This window comes from Nicotiana sylvestris, chromosome 9 (assembly GCF_000393655.2).
Source record: "Nicotiana sylvestris chromosome 9, ASM39365v2, whole genome shotgun sequence".
NCBI lineage: Eukaryota > Viridiplantae > Streptophyta > Magnoliopsida > Solanales > Solanaceae > Nicotiana > Nicotiana sylvestris.
This window is the reverse complement of record NC_091065.1, coordinates 184,500,573-184,516,021: the sequence shown is the minus strand read 5'-3', so window position 1 is coordinate 184,516,021 and position 15,449 is coordinate 184,500,573. Positions and strand designations below refer to the sequence as shown.

The 15,449-nt window shown below is 33.7% G+C and overlaps 2 protein-coding genes and 1 non-coding gene across 3 annotated transcripts; all 3 read right to left on the bottom strand.

Moving 5' to 3' along the window:
* Window positions 1-43: 43 nt before the first annotated feature.
* LOC104249538 (sphingolipid delta(4)-desaturase DES1-like) lies at window positions 44-3,141 on the bottom strand. The gene is made up of 2 exons (XM_009805976.2): window positions 2,882-3,141; window positions 44-1,067 (listed from the first exon to the last, which is right to left on the bottom strand). The coding sequence occupies exons 1-2, from the start codon at window positions 3,047-3,049 to the stop codon at window positions 234-236; spliced, it is 1,002 nt and encodes a 333-aa protein (XP_009804278.1). The 5' UTR covers window positions 3,050-3,141; the 3' UTR covers window positions 44-233.
* A 1,520-nt stretch (window positions 3,142-4,661) lies between these two features.
* Window positions 4,662-7,982, bottom strand: LOC104249536 (CBS domain-containing protein CBSX5-like). The gene is made up of 2 exons (XM_009805975.2): window positions 7,517-7,982; window positions 4,662-5,642 (listed from the first exon to the last, which is right to left on the bottom strand). Exons 1-2 carry the CDS (start codon window positions 7,846-7,848, stop codon window positions 4,823-4,825), a joined length of 1,152 nt encoding a protein of 383 aa, XP_009804277.2. The 5' UTR covers window positions 7,849-7,982; the 3' UTR covers window positions 4,662-4,822.
* A 5,575-nt stretch (window positions 7,983-13,557) lies between these two features.
* On the bottom strand, window positions 13,558-13,629 carry TRNAQ-UUG (transfer RNA glutamine (anticodon UUG)). The gene has a single exon. It is a non-coding gene; the product is annotated as a tRNA-Gln (tRNA).
* Between the last annotated feature and the right edge of the window lie 1,820 nt (window positions 13,630-15,449).

Here is a 15,449-nt window from a genome sequence, read left to right as displayed (position 1 = left end):
ATTTTTTTAAGCTCAACACATATCATCAAAAGAAAAATAAGTGTTAGTGTCACAAAAATTCTGTAAAAATGAATATGTAGTACTAGTACACAGACTACATCTACTGTGCATATGATGCAGGATTGCTATAATAATGTTACAAACAAAATAATTAAGAATCAAAGAATGGATAGGAAATATCCATACTAAGAAAGCAAGGAAGTGGAAAAAGAAACAGCACACTAGCAGAGTACCTATCCAGATTTCTTGTCCGTCTTTGTCGACAACTTCCTCTTCATTCTGCTAAAAGGGCCAACCGTCCGGTCCATTATATACATGTAGATAACCTGGCTCCAAGATTTGTAAGATTCTAAGTTTTCGTAGTATTCTGGTGCAATCTCCTTCACCTTGTAGAGCTTGCTTCCAGGAATCCGAGGGAAATCATGGTGCTCGTTGTGGTAACCTACGCTCCACGTCATAAGATTAAGTGGACCGTAGTAGGAGTATGTCTCTTGCTCGGGCTTGAAAACATAATGCTCGGAGATGAAATGACCGGCCATTGGGTGCATTCCGCCTCCAACAAAGGTCGACAGGATCAAATAAGCGAAAGATTTCCAACCCCAGAAGTATACCATAACTCCATCGAGGGAGAGTTGGATAATCAAATTGGCGAACTCCCACATGCCGGGCGGTTTAGGTTTGAGAAAAAGTGGTCTTAGAGCATAAAAGAAGAGTTGGAGAATAATCCATATTGATTTCGCTATGGCGTTTTTGACAACATGGGCTTCAGCAAGACTCGGGATATCCATATCGATTCCATCGACTCCTTGGAAGCGGTGGTGCTCGAGGTGATACTTTTGGAAGGTAACGGACATGGGAACGCCAATGGGAAGGTTGGCGAAAATCCCAAGCCAACGGTTGTAAACTGGAGTAGAGAAAGCGAGGTTGTGACTAAGCTCATGAATGGCAAGGAAGAGATTGTGGTTAAGGAAAGAGCCGAAAAAGTAGGCAACTATCAATATCTTCAGCCAACTTGCATCACGGAGGAAGATAGCTGTCCAAAGCTGAAGCAAAACAACCATCGATATCTGCAATGCAAATTTGGAGATCAATACACAAAAAAGAAAATTTTGGTGGATGATAAAATCTAATTACTCATGAAAAATCATATGCCTCAAAGCTTGCTAAATTGTAGGGAAAGATCAACAAGACAATACCAAAGGATTCAATGCATTTGGCACGGGAGGTTCTGTTGTCAACATAAGTTAAGAAGTTCATGAAAGACATCAGCAATAAATCATAGCATTGCAACAGAAAATTGGTAAGAGAAGATGTTTCTATCCTATCTGAATGCCGTGAAGTGGCACAAAATTCGTTAGAAAGTTATGAGATCTCTTTGTACATTTTTTAAGGCTGAATTCCAGAAAACCAAGTCAAGAAAATCCTGATTAGGCTTTCTCAACCTTTAAAATCTTGGAATCAGTTTGACATGAGAGTAGGAAAAGTCTGATGTGTTCTCTCGCAGTTATTCTTTGTTTTTTTCATAATAACAATGGTGTGCGGGCAAAATTGCACGCACCTCGACAATTCCACTGAATACTTTTTACTTCCGACCAACACAAGTATCGGGTAACTCTGCACACTGAAGCTAAATTGCACAGACATCAATTATTTCACCGAATACCTGTTAACTCCGACCAACAGAGATATCGGGTGACTCTGCAGACCAAAGCTTAGGAAGATGGGAACAAATCAGCTAGCGACTTTATCTCTACTGGAGTTCGAATTCTGGTCCCCATGGTTGTCACCCACCTTCGGGGTGATGAGGTGGACAATTCCTTACTCCACATCTTTGCATGAATCAATACTAACTCTTCAATCAGCTCCTTATCCAACAGAGCACGGTGGTCATTTTTTTGCCTAAAAGATGCCGGTTCAGCCATCCACACCGAGCTGGCGCTCCAATCTTGCTCTGTCGGATAAGGGGTTGAATAAGAGTGAAACAAAACTAAAGGAAGCAAGACTCTTCTCCTTTGTATCCTTTGAAAGCAGTCCAAAAAAGAACTGAACTCATTTATATAAAGGGGAAGAGAACTCCTCTCCTACAAGAAAGTTCACTAGACCACTCCCTTGGTGCATCCTTTCACTGTTTAACTTCATTGTTTTCATTATCAAATTGCATCTACATTGTAAATAAATACATGAATAACCTAACAACTAACTTGTTGAGAACAAAATGACACCACAAATTGGAACATGACATTATGCAAGTGCCAAACCACCTTAATCTAAATGCAAGCTTTTCCCTACCATCTAAAATGTCTGAAAAAGGCAATATTATTATCTTTTCCAAGAAAGTGAAAAAAAAAAAGGATTGTCAATTACTTTTACAGCAAAGTTAAAAGATTGAAATCCTAGCCTATTTCACAGTTAAATTATCAGGTTCAAGATGCATATTTAATCAATAAAATTCTGAAAGGATTCCAATAGATAGAAACATTCTACAATGCCAATTTTTTTTAATAACTGTGGTGTGCGGGCCAGCTTGCGCGCGGCTTGTCTAACTACAATGCCAAATCTTATCCACAACAGATTCTTGAAAAGAGCAAACCAATATAATAAAACCAAATATGATTAAAAAGATTCAAACTTTTGGAACCCATGTTTATAACCCAGATCTAAAATGACCAATTAAGCAAAAACCATTAATATAAAAAATTCATATCAGCATTTTTTTGAAAAAATACATAAGAAGGGAATAAAAGTTTGTATATTTATGAAGAAGGGAATACATCTTATGGAAAGCAAAACCATTAATACAGCAATACCATATCAGCATTTTTTGGAAAAAATACACAATAAGGGAACAAAAGTTTGTATATTTATGAAAGAGGGAATATACCTTGAGAAAAGCAAAAGGGTCAGGGCCAAAAAGCTGTTTGATTTGAGGGTAGTGAGAGAGGATTTGTCTTCTACGAGAAGCATGAGGTTCATCTGTGTATGACCAAAAGAAATCATTAGCCATTACTACACCTTCTTCTTCTTCTCTCTTTTCCCCCTCAAATCCCATTTTTTTCTTCTCTCTGTTTCTGTTTCTCTGCTTTGGACCTCTCTTTCCTTCCCTTGTATGGCTGTTTAGATTTTCTTGATTCTGTTCTAGTATAGTTTAATAGCTAAATTTGCGGTTTGTTTTAGATTTTTTAAAAATAATAAAACAAGATTTAGTTTAAATAAAATATTGATATTTTATATTAAATAATCATTATTATACCTTTGGAAAATATAATAATGTTTTTTCTCTCTAATATTTGGCACCTTGCATGTTGAGATTCAAATTAAGTAAAAAAAAGAGCATGTGTACAAAGAATTTTGTATTCATACGGTTTCAGAGAAGGGCCGTATTCCAAGGGTGTGAATAGAGAGTCCACCATAATGCAATCATTAGTGGCTGCTTCCTGGCTCAAACCTGTGACTTGTACGTTATGTAAAAACAACTTTATCATTGTTCCAAGACTCTCTTCCATTCAAATTAAGTAAACTTTCACTAATATTTTATATTTTATTTTTCTTCTGCGTGTTTGATAGAGGAAATTGTAACTTATAGTATTGTTCATATAGTTTATGAATATTTAAATTTATTTTTAAAAAATAGAACCACTAATCCAATTTTAGCTCTTAAAATTGGTCAAATGGATTAATTATAAGTGAAAAGCGCCAGACAAATTGATACGAAGAGTGTATTATATAAAGTATATTAGAACGAACACAGTATTTTGACTGTTAGAAATCTTAATTGTTATACATTAGTGGAAAATAAAATTATCAATATGTATTGAAATGTCAAATTTTCAATATAAGATGACTTTCTTGTAATTCAATATAATATTCTTGACTTCCTTCAAAATCACCTTATTCGACAAATGAAATTTCTTACACATTCCACTTCCAACCGGGAGGTTGTGAGTTCGAGACTCCCGAAAAGCAAGGTGTGAAGTTCTTGGAGGGAAGGATGCCGGAGATCTATTTGGAAACAGCCTCTCTACTCAAGGTAGGGGTAAGGTCTGCGTACACACTACCCTCCCCAGACCCTACTAAGTGGGATTATGCTGGGTTGTTGTTGTTGTTGTTGTTGTTACACATTACCAACAAGGGTTGTGGTGGAGTGGTAAGTACTCCTTTGTCCTTAACCAGAGGTCTCGAGTTCGAATCCCAATGTGGGTACCAGATATCGGGTGAGAAATAAAAAAAATAAAATAAAAAATATAAAAAAAAGAAGAAATTTCTTGCACATTTTTCTCAGCTTTGGCCACTTATCATTCTTTCTGCTTATCAGGGGCATTTTAACTTGCATTTTGCTGCACTTTGTTGTTAATTAAAATTGTAGCCAGATTATCCACTTAGTAGAACCCTTTTCTGCCTAAAAGTCCAAAATTTCATCCTACAGAAACACAAATAGATAACTTTTTTTTTTTGCACTGTTGATTGCCTGCATCAGTTCAATCAAACTTGTGCAGTGTCAATTTTTCTAATACCAGGAGCCAACGGCACAGCCAGGATTCAACTTTATGGGTTCTGAATTTTAAAATGACGACTTTAAGTGCTATTAACAGGGTTCTAAACTGAAATCCAAGTCAAACCATAGAACTAAAAATTAGTCATAAGCAAAACAAACAAGCAAAGAATAAGTATCAGAAAATCCAAAGATAAGGTTTATCATATTACCATCAAAAAGGTCTTGTTTCAGGCATGTAAAATTCGTAACATAGTCTGCAATATAATCTGCTTATATGACAGATACAAGCTGAGCTTATCAGTGAGTTGATAAATTCTCCCTTTCAGGTTTTCACCTTGTATTCGCAAAACCCCTAAAAACTTTGAAAATTCCTTTAAAAGTTACAACTCCAACCAAATTTTGATCCTCATCAATGACCCAAATGGAACTCGCACGATGTGCAAGCGCTTGAATTAACACAGCCACCAATGAACTCCCCGGATAACAGGTGATCGCCTCTGACCTTCTTGCTGAAGAATATCGTCCTGAACCATTTCTACTCGACCCTGGCTCATCATCAGAAGAACAACTAGAAGCTGAAGACGATGTAGACGACACTGAAAACTCTTCGTCCATCAATTCTAGCATCAGGCCAAGTTTTTTTTCCTGTAACCTCATCTTCACCAATTCAACCAAGTCCTCTGGAGGACCACCATAATCAATGTACGCCATAAGATCACCAGCTGAAAGAGTCGTGATTGCTGCTGCAACAGATTCATCGCAGTAGGCAAGAGTAGAGGGAGAGATTTCCCCGATTAGTCTGTTGTCATCATCGACAACTGCCACTGCTGTTTGTTCAATATGTGCTAGAGCGATCGAATCCAAAGCAAAGATTGCAGGGTCATGATAACGAACAGTCAAGATGTTGTGATCGATGATGTTGAGCGATTCAATTGAAAAGGTGGGCATAGGGGAGAACACTCCAATGGAATTGAGAAGGAAGCGGACAACGTCTTCCTGTGTTAGCCAACAGTATTCAACTCCGTTATGATGTGTGGATTTCGGAGAGGAAGATTTACTTAAAGGCTTTCTCCTTGAATTCGTGTAGTTGTGAATCGGTATAACCAGGTTCTGGATACCTTCAAGAATGTGATCTATTGCTTCCAGCAAGCTGAACAAACAATAAAAGAAATTTCAGAAGACTACCAATAACAGCACACACAATAAATGAATCAACATACTACGCATCAATTTCAAGCTAGTTGGATCGGCTATAAATCTTCTATTTGAATGCCGTATCAACACTACAACAAAAAAAAAAAAAAAAAAAACAGTATAATCCCACAAGTGGGGTCTAGGAGGGTAGTGTGTACGCAGACCTTACTCCTACCTGTGAAGGTAGAGAGGTTGTTCCCAATAGACCCTCGGCTCATCCAAATGTGGGAAAACAAGCAGTCGCAGCAAGCAGTAACAACAGTAAACACAGTAAACAGTTCTCTAAAAGTAAGCACGGTTTCTGTTTGTCACAGGTTGCACAATTGTCTTGCACAGTTGTTCTATTTTCTTGTCCAAAATACCTTTTGTTTTGTTTGTGAAAGCAAAAGAATAATCAAAATAAGAACAAACTCTCTCACGATAATCTTCAAATCAATTCCCAAAATCAAATACAAATAAAAACATAATATAAGCAGAGTTTTCTAGTCCAACCCCATCCAGCAGTTCTTCATTCTTCAAAACTCACACTATTCCCGACACTGTTATACAAGTATCTAACTCGACTTAACCTTATTTCCAGTTAGTTGGTATCGCCTAATAAATAATGTTCCTCAATGTATCAATCAAAATTTATAGAGACATGCGAGGGCAAATCTTTATCCGCGCCTGGCATTTTCACCAAATCAACCAATAACCTTTGCAGATGTAAATTAAAGAGAGAATATAGGAGATGAACTTGTAGCTGATATTTTAAGGAAAAAGACAGGAAAATGTCACGTTGATACACCGACTGAAAGTTTTCCACTTGATGAAAGAACTGTGATTTGTAAGCTAAAAGTTGTTCCTTTTTCAGCAAATTCTTTGGCATTGTTATTTTGGAAACTTGTTCATGCACTCCCCATATTTATGTTAGCTTTCCTCTGTGGAACACTAAGTCATACGTTCAAGCATCAAGAATTCTTAACTCACCTTAATCTTTATATCATATTTGGAACCACAAAAAAGAAAAGCAAAGATTTTCCACATTCTCTCCGCCACAAATTTTCCGATATAGGATGAAGACTGCATATATTCTTAACAACAAACTTAAAAAACAAAAATAGTAAACTAAAAAACGATTCTCAGAAGAGACAAAACTAAAAGCAATTTAGCAGCAGTAAACATAGGAAAATCCTACTAAACTAAACGAATGCAAGAAGAGAGTACATGACATGGGACAAATCAACTGGAAGAAAAGTGAATTCTTCAACTAATTTTATTTTGATGTGATTTTGGTCATCGACTCTTCAAAACTTCAAAATATTTAAACAAAATTCAGATATACAGTTCAACAACAAAAACAACAAACTCATCATATTTTCTAATTAAAAGTATTTAAGAGATACTCTTTCCATTTATGTGACACTATTTCTATAGTCCGCTACAAAAATGACCTTGTTTCTAAATTTAAAAATAATTTAACTTAAACTTCTAATTTTATCCTTAACGAGAAACTTAGACATAGGGCATATTCGCGATGCAAGTTTCAAAAATATTTTATTTCTTTCTTAAACTCCATCACACTATGTCGCGAGTAAAGGGCAATCAGGTGCACAAAGCATCCCTCATTCACGTAGGGTTCGGGAAAGAGCCACAACTCAAGGAGGTATAATGTAGGCAATGTACCCTGATACAAGCATCAAGCGGATGATTTTACAACTCGAACCCGTGACCAATGTCGCGAGTATTTGATAAATTAAAACAATATTTGGCTCTCCAATTAATAATAAAATACTTTAAAATGACACATAATTAGCTGGATTCTAAGTTATAAAAAAAAAAGTCACAAACCTTGAATCGGGCTCCAAATGCTTCACAATTGAATCTCCTTTAGCCAAAATCTTTAATACAGGAATCTCAAGTACCTTAGAAGAATCAATTAAACTTTCCTGCTTACATAAATAGCAAATCACATCCACCATTGAAACCTTCCCTATGCAATGGCATTCAACAGAATAATCATCTTCTTCTAGAACCATCCACACGCTCACATGAGTTTCGCCGGTTCTCTTCAAAACCGCTATCGCCTCCGCTAATGTGGCGGTCGCCGGAATTATAGGCCGTAATGCCGGTTTTCCTAGGCATAAATCTGATACCTCCCGATTTAGAAAACTTACTGCCATGCAAAATATGAGAAATAAAAGGGATAGAAAATAATAGAAAGGACAAAAAAGGAATTAGAGGAATAGAGGAGGGGTAAAATGGAGAATTTAAATTGCCGGAACAACCGTGTAAGGGAAGTTCCGGTGGCCGTCGAAGGAATGACGACGACTGAGGATGCGGGGGAAGATTTGAGATATTTATAGGCGGGAAGATTTACCGGAATAGCAGGTGTACGGTAAAGGGGTGAGCTTTTTTCCACTGATTTTCTATTTCTGGATTGTGGGGCCCAGGTGGATCCAAGTGGTTATGTTATTTTGGACTTGCAATTGTCTATGCTCCATTTTTTAAGCTAAATAAATAAGTGCACTTATAGTAGAATTTTTATAATATAGTGCATTTAAATAGTTATAATAAATTTTTTTTAAAAAAACAGCTAAAACATGTTATTACATATATATTTTTTTTGGTTATCATATCTGATCTATTATAAAAGAGTTAATTACTCGTTATCTTTTAATTTATATGGCAGTGTTTGACTCGTTAATTTAATACATAATTTGAAAGAAAGAAAAACTTTTAGCATTTGTGATCTTAAATAAGACATGAGATTTTTATTGTTATAAAAGCATGTTGTTTAAGGTAAAAGATAAAGCTTATATTTTTTTTTCAAAAGGACTAATAAAGAAATAGTATTACATAAGATGAAGAGAGGCAATACATATTGTAAGTCGAGTTAATCTGATGGTGTAAAAAATATTATACACTATATCTAAGAGATTACCTCTTATATTTATTCGAGGATTTAACTTATATATATATATATATATATATATATATATATATATATATATATATATATATATATATATATATATATTAAATAGTGTTAATGAATTTTTCAATGTCAATATTTTAATTAGTTATAGCAAGTATGTACGTTATTTAAGAAGTAACAAAATTGGGTTTTACTATCATTTGTTGTTGCAGGTCAACCGTGTGTAAAAGCTGTATACATTAAGTAGCTAGTTAGGTTTAAGTGTTTATATTAACTTGCAATTTAGCATAACGTAAGAATTAAAATGGATACTTGGGCAGGGTGGTCTGAACTTTGACCGTACAACTGAAAAACAATTAATAGAAACTTAAGATAAATTGAATGATATTAAATATTGGTGTTAGTATCTTTTACTGAACTTATTTATTTATAAGTTGAATTGTGATAATTAATCAATAATGCTTTTTTTTTTGGGTAATTAAATTTTTTTATTTATCAGTAATATTTACATATTGTTCTGTTCTAGCCTGATCTGGACAGCAGCCTCAGATTCAGCCAGTGGCGTACGCAGAATTTTTTGTAAGCGGTGTCACATTTAAAGAAGAAAAAAAATTACACCTTTTTGACAACGCTTTAACCATGATGCATCCGCTCGGGTGTATATCTCATACTTGAAAATACATTTCCTTCCTCTTAGTTAATGTATTCATTTTGAATCAAGTAACTATAGAAGCAAAAGATCACGTATTTGGTTACACTATACTCCAAAAAATAATATTTTCGAGTTGTCAATCTTTTAGCGTCAACTTTTAAGGAATTTAAATTAACTCCTTTACTTTGTCGATGTTGCTTCGACCATTGGCCGTTTCATCCAATTTAGATGAATTTTGAAATTCTAAACTTGATTTTGAAAGTTTGATAGATGCTTTAGAATAATCTATTAAAATTTAAGTTGAATTATAAATAAAAGTATCTATTTGAGAACCCTGAATAATTTTATAGAGTGCACTTATAAAGTAAAACTATTTTAAGAAGTTCTAACAAAAAAGTAAAAGAATTAAAGAATAAAAAAATAACAAAATAACTTAATTGACCCAAAATTTAAAAAAAACAACAAAAGCCAAAAATGTTTAACCACTGAATGAAACACTCTCCAAGGAAGTTTGAACCCGTGACCTTCCCTCAAGAAATCAAGCGCTATACCAACTGGCCAAGAAGAATTGATGGCAAGTGGTGTCACACTTAATAATTTATGTAGCTTATATGGTATTTTGCAGATTGTTTATATATATATTTAACAAAAATTACGACGAAGTGGTGTCACGTGACACTGCTTCACTCTTGCTGGATCCGCCCCTGGATTCAGCTACTCATCTTGTCTTTCCCATTACTGATTGTTATACTATTATTTAAACATCTAGTTGAACAGTAGAATAGTAGTTAAGATACATTAATCTTCTCTGTAATCTGAGCTTAGAAGCTCCTCAACCATGCACATCTTGTGTTATTAGTCTACTAAGTATTGGGCGATCATTGTTTTGCTTGGAAGATTCTACCATTCCTTTCTTGCCAAATATAGTACAAGCAGCCTGCAAGTGTCAACATGTATACTTGAGCTTTTGTGCTCCTTCCCTTGTAGTGTCTTTCAGCCCATGTTATCTCATTTGCCCATGGCGTCGCCTATCTATGTATCCCTTGTCATTGTAACATTGTTGTCCATAATCGTGCCGAATATGAACAACTAAAGAAGAGATGATTAATAGATTCTTCTTCTGTATTGCAGAGTGGGCAAGTTGTGTCTTCCAAACAGCCTCATCCCCTCAATTTGTCCTTAGTTAATAGTCGTCTATGAACAGTCAGGTATAGTGTGAAAATCCACTTGCGCATCAGCATTATTGCAAACCAGTTTCCTCCATGATACTTTAGTAAAGTCTTCTCTAAGCTGCATATACATGGCTTTGATGGAGAAATTTTTCATTCCCACTACATCTTCTGCATATCCAGCTTTCTCAAAGTAGTTCTTAGCTTTCAGTATCTTTTGAACAATCCAAGAGGCTTGCTTTGGTTCAGCACCCCACAATGAGTTATGCTTCTTCTAGTAAATGCGAATCCATTGCACCCACATCTTGTCCTTTTTCTTGCATAAGTTTTATAGGAGCTTGCAAGCAGCTGCCTTATTCCATATCCCTACATCAAGTAAATTCAATCCATCTGCTGCTTTAGGGTAGCACAGTTTGTCCCAAGCCGGGGGAGCTTTCTTTGATACCTCCACCCCTCCAGTTCATAGGAATTTTCAACACACACTTTCAATAAGTTGGATCAGCTTCTTTGGCAACAGAAAGACCTGGGACCAAAATACTTGAATAGAAAAGAGAACACTTTTAATGAGTTGTATTCTCCCTGCACATGATAGAAATCTTGAAGTCCAAGATTGGATTCTCCCTAATATCTTCTCAATGAGAGGCTGTCATTGAACTAATGATAGTCGTTTGGTACTTAGGGACACTCCCAAATACCTAACTGGTGATGTCACCTTTGAAAAGCCTAGGACTTGCAGTATCTCTTGCTACATATCAGCACTTACTCCACCAAAGAAAATAGAGCTTTTGTCAGCATTAGCAACTAATCCTAAAGCCTTTGAGAAATCCTGGAAGCACTTATACAACAATCGCACAGATATGATAACACCTCTACAGAATAGAGTAGATCATCAGCAAAGCTAAGCTGGACAATGTTCATTTTGAAACACTTAAGATGGTAATTGGAATTAAGATCCTTCCTGAGTGTTTTTAGAAGCCTGAAATGGTATTGTAGGCTGCTCATTGATGATAATGGAATATGAGACAATTGTCACATACCTCATAATCCATTTCTCAAACTTCCCTGGGAGCTGCAAATTTGTCTAACACCTACTCCAATTATCCCCATTCAACAGTATCATAAATCGATAATGCTTGTATAAAATTCCGCGACATATGAAATATAATTTTCATTTCATTGGGCGTTGGCGATTTAATTGATTCATTTTAGAGAACACCTTTTATAATAATAATAATAATAATAATAATAATAATAATAATAATAATAATAATAATAATAATAAAAAAAAAAAGTTAACCATTTATCTTGATTCCCTTTGCGAGTCTTAGCATCATTCATTTCAATTGATCATTAATCGTTTATTAGTGAATTAATTAAAGTTATTCCCGAATTCATTAGTGAAGATTAACTAAGAAATGTCCAAATGCAATATACAGCAAAATTTCTCTATAACGCTCATCCTCATCCTCGATAACAATAATTTATTATATTGCAAAGTTGTCTTTGGAACCAACTTTTTATGTTATATTATAATATATATTCTCTATAATATTACTACACTATAGCGGTTAAAAAATATCGGAATAAACGAGACTATTATAGAAAAATTTGATTGTATTCATATTAATTAAACACCCCAACTATCAATTTTTTTAATTGATCCTATGGAATGACATGCCAACCCAAATATATCATTTCTTATAGAGGTCATGGTTATGGCGTATAATTTTTTTTAACAAATTCGGTGGGTTTTATTCTACAACAAATTCGGTGGGTTACAAACAATTTTTAATGGTAAACAACTCTCGACAAAATGACATAATCCCAAATTATTTTTCAAATAATTGCTAAAAATAGAAAAGCGCGTGAGATAACATATGAATGTTAGTAAAATATTTCCATTATTTGGTACCCAAAAAAAAAATCTAATTTATTATTGTCTATTTATGAAGGAACGGCTATTATGAACGAGACTATTATGAAGTCTATTTTCCGTGGTGTACATCATAATCAAAACGGCTAAGTACTTTGTTTTATGTAACAAACTTCTTCTATTTATTTTTTTAAAAATTATGTCGAAGGAGTTAAATTTTAGATGAGACGGTCACAGTGACTAGATACGCGCGACTATTTACTAAAAAACATAGGTTTTCACAAAGTTGTAAGATCGTGTATGGCGGTTGACGTTTTCCAGAACCGATAATTTAAAAATTATGGCTTGCACGTGAAAAAGTTTACTATAATAAATAATACTACTGTTACTATATGTGTGTTTCAATACCATGCAAGCTGAGAACGTAAAAGAATATGTTATGGATATAAAAATGAATAAATGAAAATGGTTCATTTCTAATATATGTGTTTATTTCAGATGATTTCACAAGTTTCATTAGGGATGTTTACTTACTAAATTTGTGCTAAACCTTTTGCTTAATTTCATGATCCTACGAGGTTTAGCGTTGATTTAATAACGAGTTAGATTTAGCACAAGTCCTCGTAGGTTCCACACTATTTTTTTTATGTAACGTATGTCAAATTTTAAATTATTTGTTCTTCTTCATATATTTTCCTGACAAATTTTACATCCATTTTGGATGACCGTGCTATATTGTTCACCCGAAACAATTCCGTGCACCAAAAAATTATGTTAATTTATTGCAATTGCTCGAAAGATATCCGTATTTAATATCTTTTTTATTTTATACTTTGGCGCTTTAAAGAATAAATTTTGGGATTTAATATAAACAACGAACATGCTCTATAAAAACAAGACTAAAGATAATAAATAGTTCAATGTAATTATGTCAACATATATCCTTTTCCGTGTATTCGTTAAATGCCATATCCTTTTCCCTTTTTATTCCATGGAAAATTGATTTTAAAAAAATAAAATAAATAAACAGAGAATAAACGATTCCAACCGAGAGGTTGTGAGTTCGAGTCTCCCCAAGATCAAGGTGGGAAGTTCTTGGAAGGAAGGATGCCGGGGGTCTATTTGGAAACAGTCTCTCTACCCTAGGGTAGGGGTAAGATCTGCGTACACACTACCCTCCCCAAACCCCACTAAGTGGGATTATACTGGGTTGTTGTTGTTGTAGAATAAACGATTGAGATTTAAAAAAAAATTAAGAAAAGGTCCTACCGGGAGTCGAACCCAGGTCGCTGGATTCAAAGTCCAGAGTGCTAACCACTACACCATAGAACCACTGAACCACAGAAAATGATACAGTTACATCCGAATTATTTTTCAACAAATAGAACACTGTATTACACTGAAAAATAACATGACTAAATATTATTACCTCAAATCCACTTTAATTAATTTTCTGGTTATTTTTACACATATTAAAAAATTATATTTAAACATTAATTAATAATAAAATTAATTAGATTAACCTTAATTTGTTCGATATAAATATAACAAATAGTTCAAGGCTCTTCACTCCAAGAATATCTTTAAAAATAAATAAATTAATCCCTTCTTGATATTTAAAAAAATACCACTAGATTGTGGACCAAATTTAATGCATGTTTAATTTTTGCTACGTTATAGTTTTACTGTAGCCTTTGTTTATTTTCTTTCTAACTATTTTAGCGGTCATTTGGACAATTTGATTTGACAGGAGTCAAAAGGAAAAAGCTCTTGAAGTTGTATTTCGTCTGTATTTTACTTTTAAAAAAATGAAGATTATAATTATTTTATTTGATACATTCTAACAAGTATTTAAATATTTTACCTTAATTTTGGTAATAAAAGTTTAGTATCGAAATATTGGTGATTATGTATTTGCAAATATTGGATATTAGTATTCAAATATTATTTATGGATGATGTAGATTAGTATTCTACTTCTAATATTAAGAAAGTTTTTTCTTATTATTTATGGTAAGATGAGTACTCCCTCCGTCTCATATTATCAGTCGTGGTTAATAAAAATAGTTGTCTCAAATTATTTGGCACTTTACAAGTTCAAGACAACATTGGTTATCTTTTTCCTTTTTTACCCTTCGTAATAATTATCCTTAAAGACTACAAACACCTCAATTATGAATAAATTTATTCAAATACCAATAAAGAAAGATTAAATAAGGGTAAAGTTTGTCAAAATCTCATCCTAATTTTATGACAGATAATATGAGACGGACGGTGTAATATTTTCTACTTCTAAATCTAATATAGTAGAAATCATATACATTTCGTGAGACCAACTTTTCCTTAAAAGTTAAATGTTTCATACTTGCACAAAATACAAATACTCTTTGGTAGCTAATTCATACCAACCATAGAAACTGAACAGGCAATTCTATTCGAATTCAATTAAATATTTAAATTTTATGCCATCAGGAACTAATAAATAAATAATTTTTGAATTTGACTAGCCAATATGTTAAATCAATTGTTCAGATTCAATATATAAAACTGACAAGTTAAAATAGTATTTGCATAAATATATTATATATGCTAAGTCAGTAATTAATATTAATATTCATGAAGAAAGTAAATACAATATAACAATTTGAAAAAAAGTGAAGATTACAGAAAGAAAGGAGATGGGACAGAGCCGCAGAAAGAAACAGACGAGGGAGGGAGAGGGACCAGAGAGGGGATTCTAATACAAATCGCATAATCTCCAAAATCACCGACCACTACTCTGTTTAATAGAACTGTTCTTGGGCTCATTACTCAACCTGGATCCCAAATTAGCCTAGCCATATTACTTGTTCTCGGCCCAATAGCTCTTCTCAGCCCAATAGTTATTTGTGTGTTGATATCCTTGCCGGGGTGAGGTTGATTCATAGCATACCTTTTCTTCTATCAAAAGTATGATTAATTAAATAGAAGTTACTGTGAGATTTTATATTAATTTTACAACTTCAGATTAGTTTCTAATTTAACTTTTACGCTATTAATTCTAACCTATTAAACCTTATATTATCATGAGTTTATTTATTTAAAATTCTAATATTTAAATAAATTACTAATTTAGTTATTAATTTAATTTCTATTTGCTATTTATCCTAAATT

Bases quoted from the DNA above. Each gene is read 5' to 3' on its own strand.
- LOC104249538 (XM_009805976.2), bottom strand. From the start codon at position 3,049: ATGGGATTTGAGGGGGAAAAGAGAGAAGAAGAAGAAGGTGTAGTAATG. The intron at 1,068-2,881 runs GTATATTCCCTC...TTTGCATTGCAG, and splicing joins ACCCTTTTGCTTTTCTCAAG to ATATCGATGGTTGTTTTGCT.
- LOC104249536 (XM_009805975.2), bottom strand. From the start codon at position 7,848: ATGGCAGTAAGTTTTCTAAATCGGGAGGTATCAGATTTATGCCTAGGA. The intron at 5,643-7,516 runs GTTTGTGACTTT...TTGTTTGTTCAG, and splicing joins CATTTGGAGCCCGATTCAAG to CTTGCTGGAAGCAATAGATC.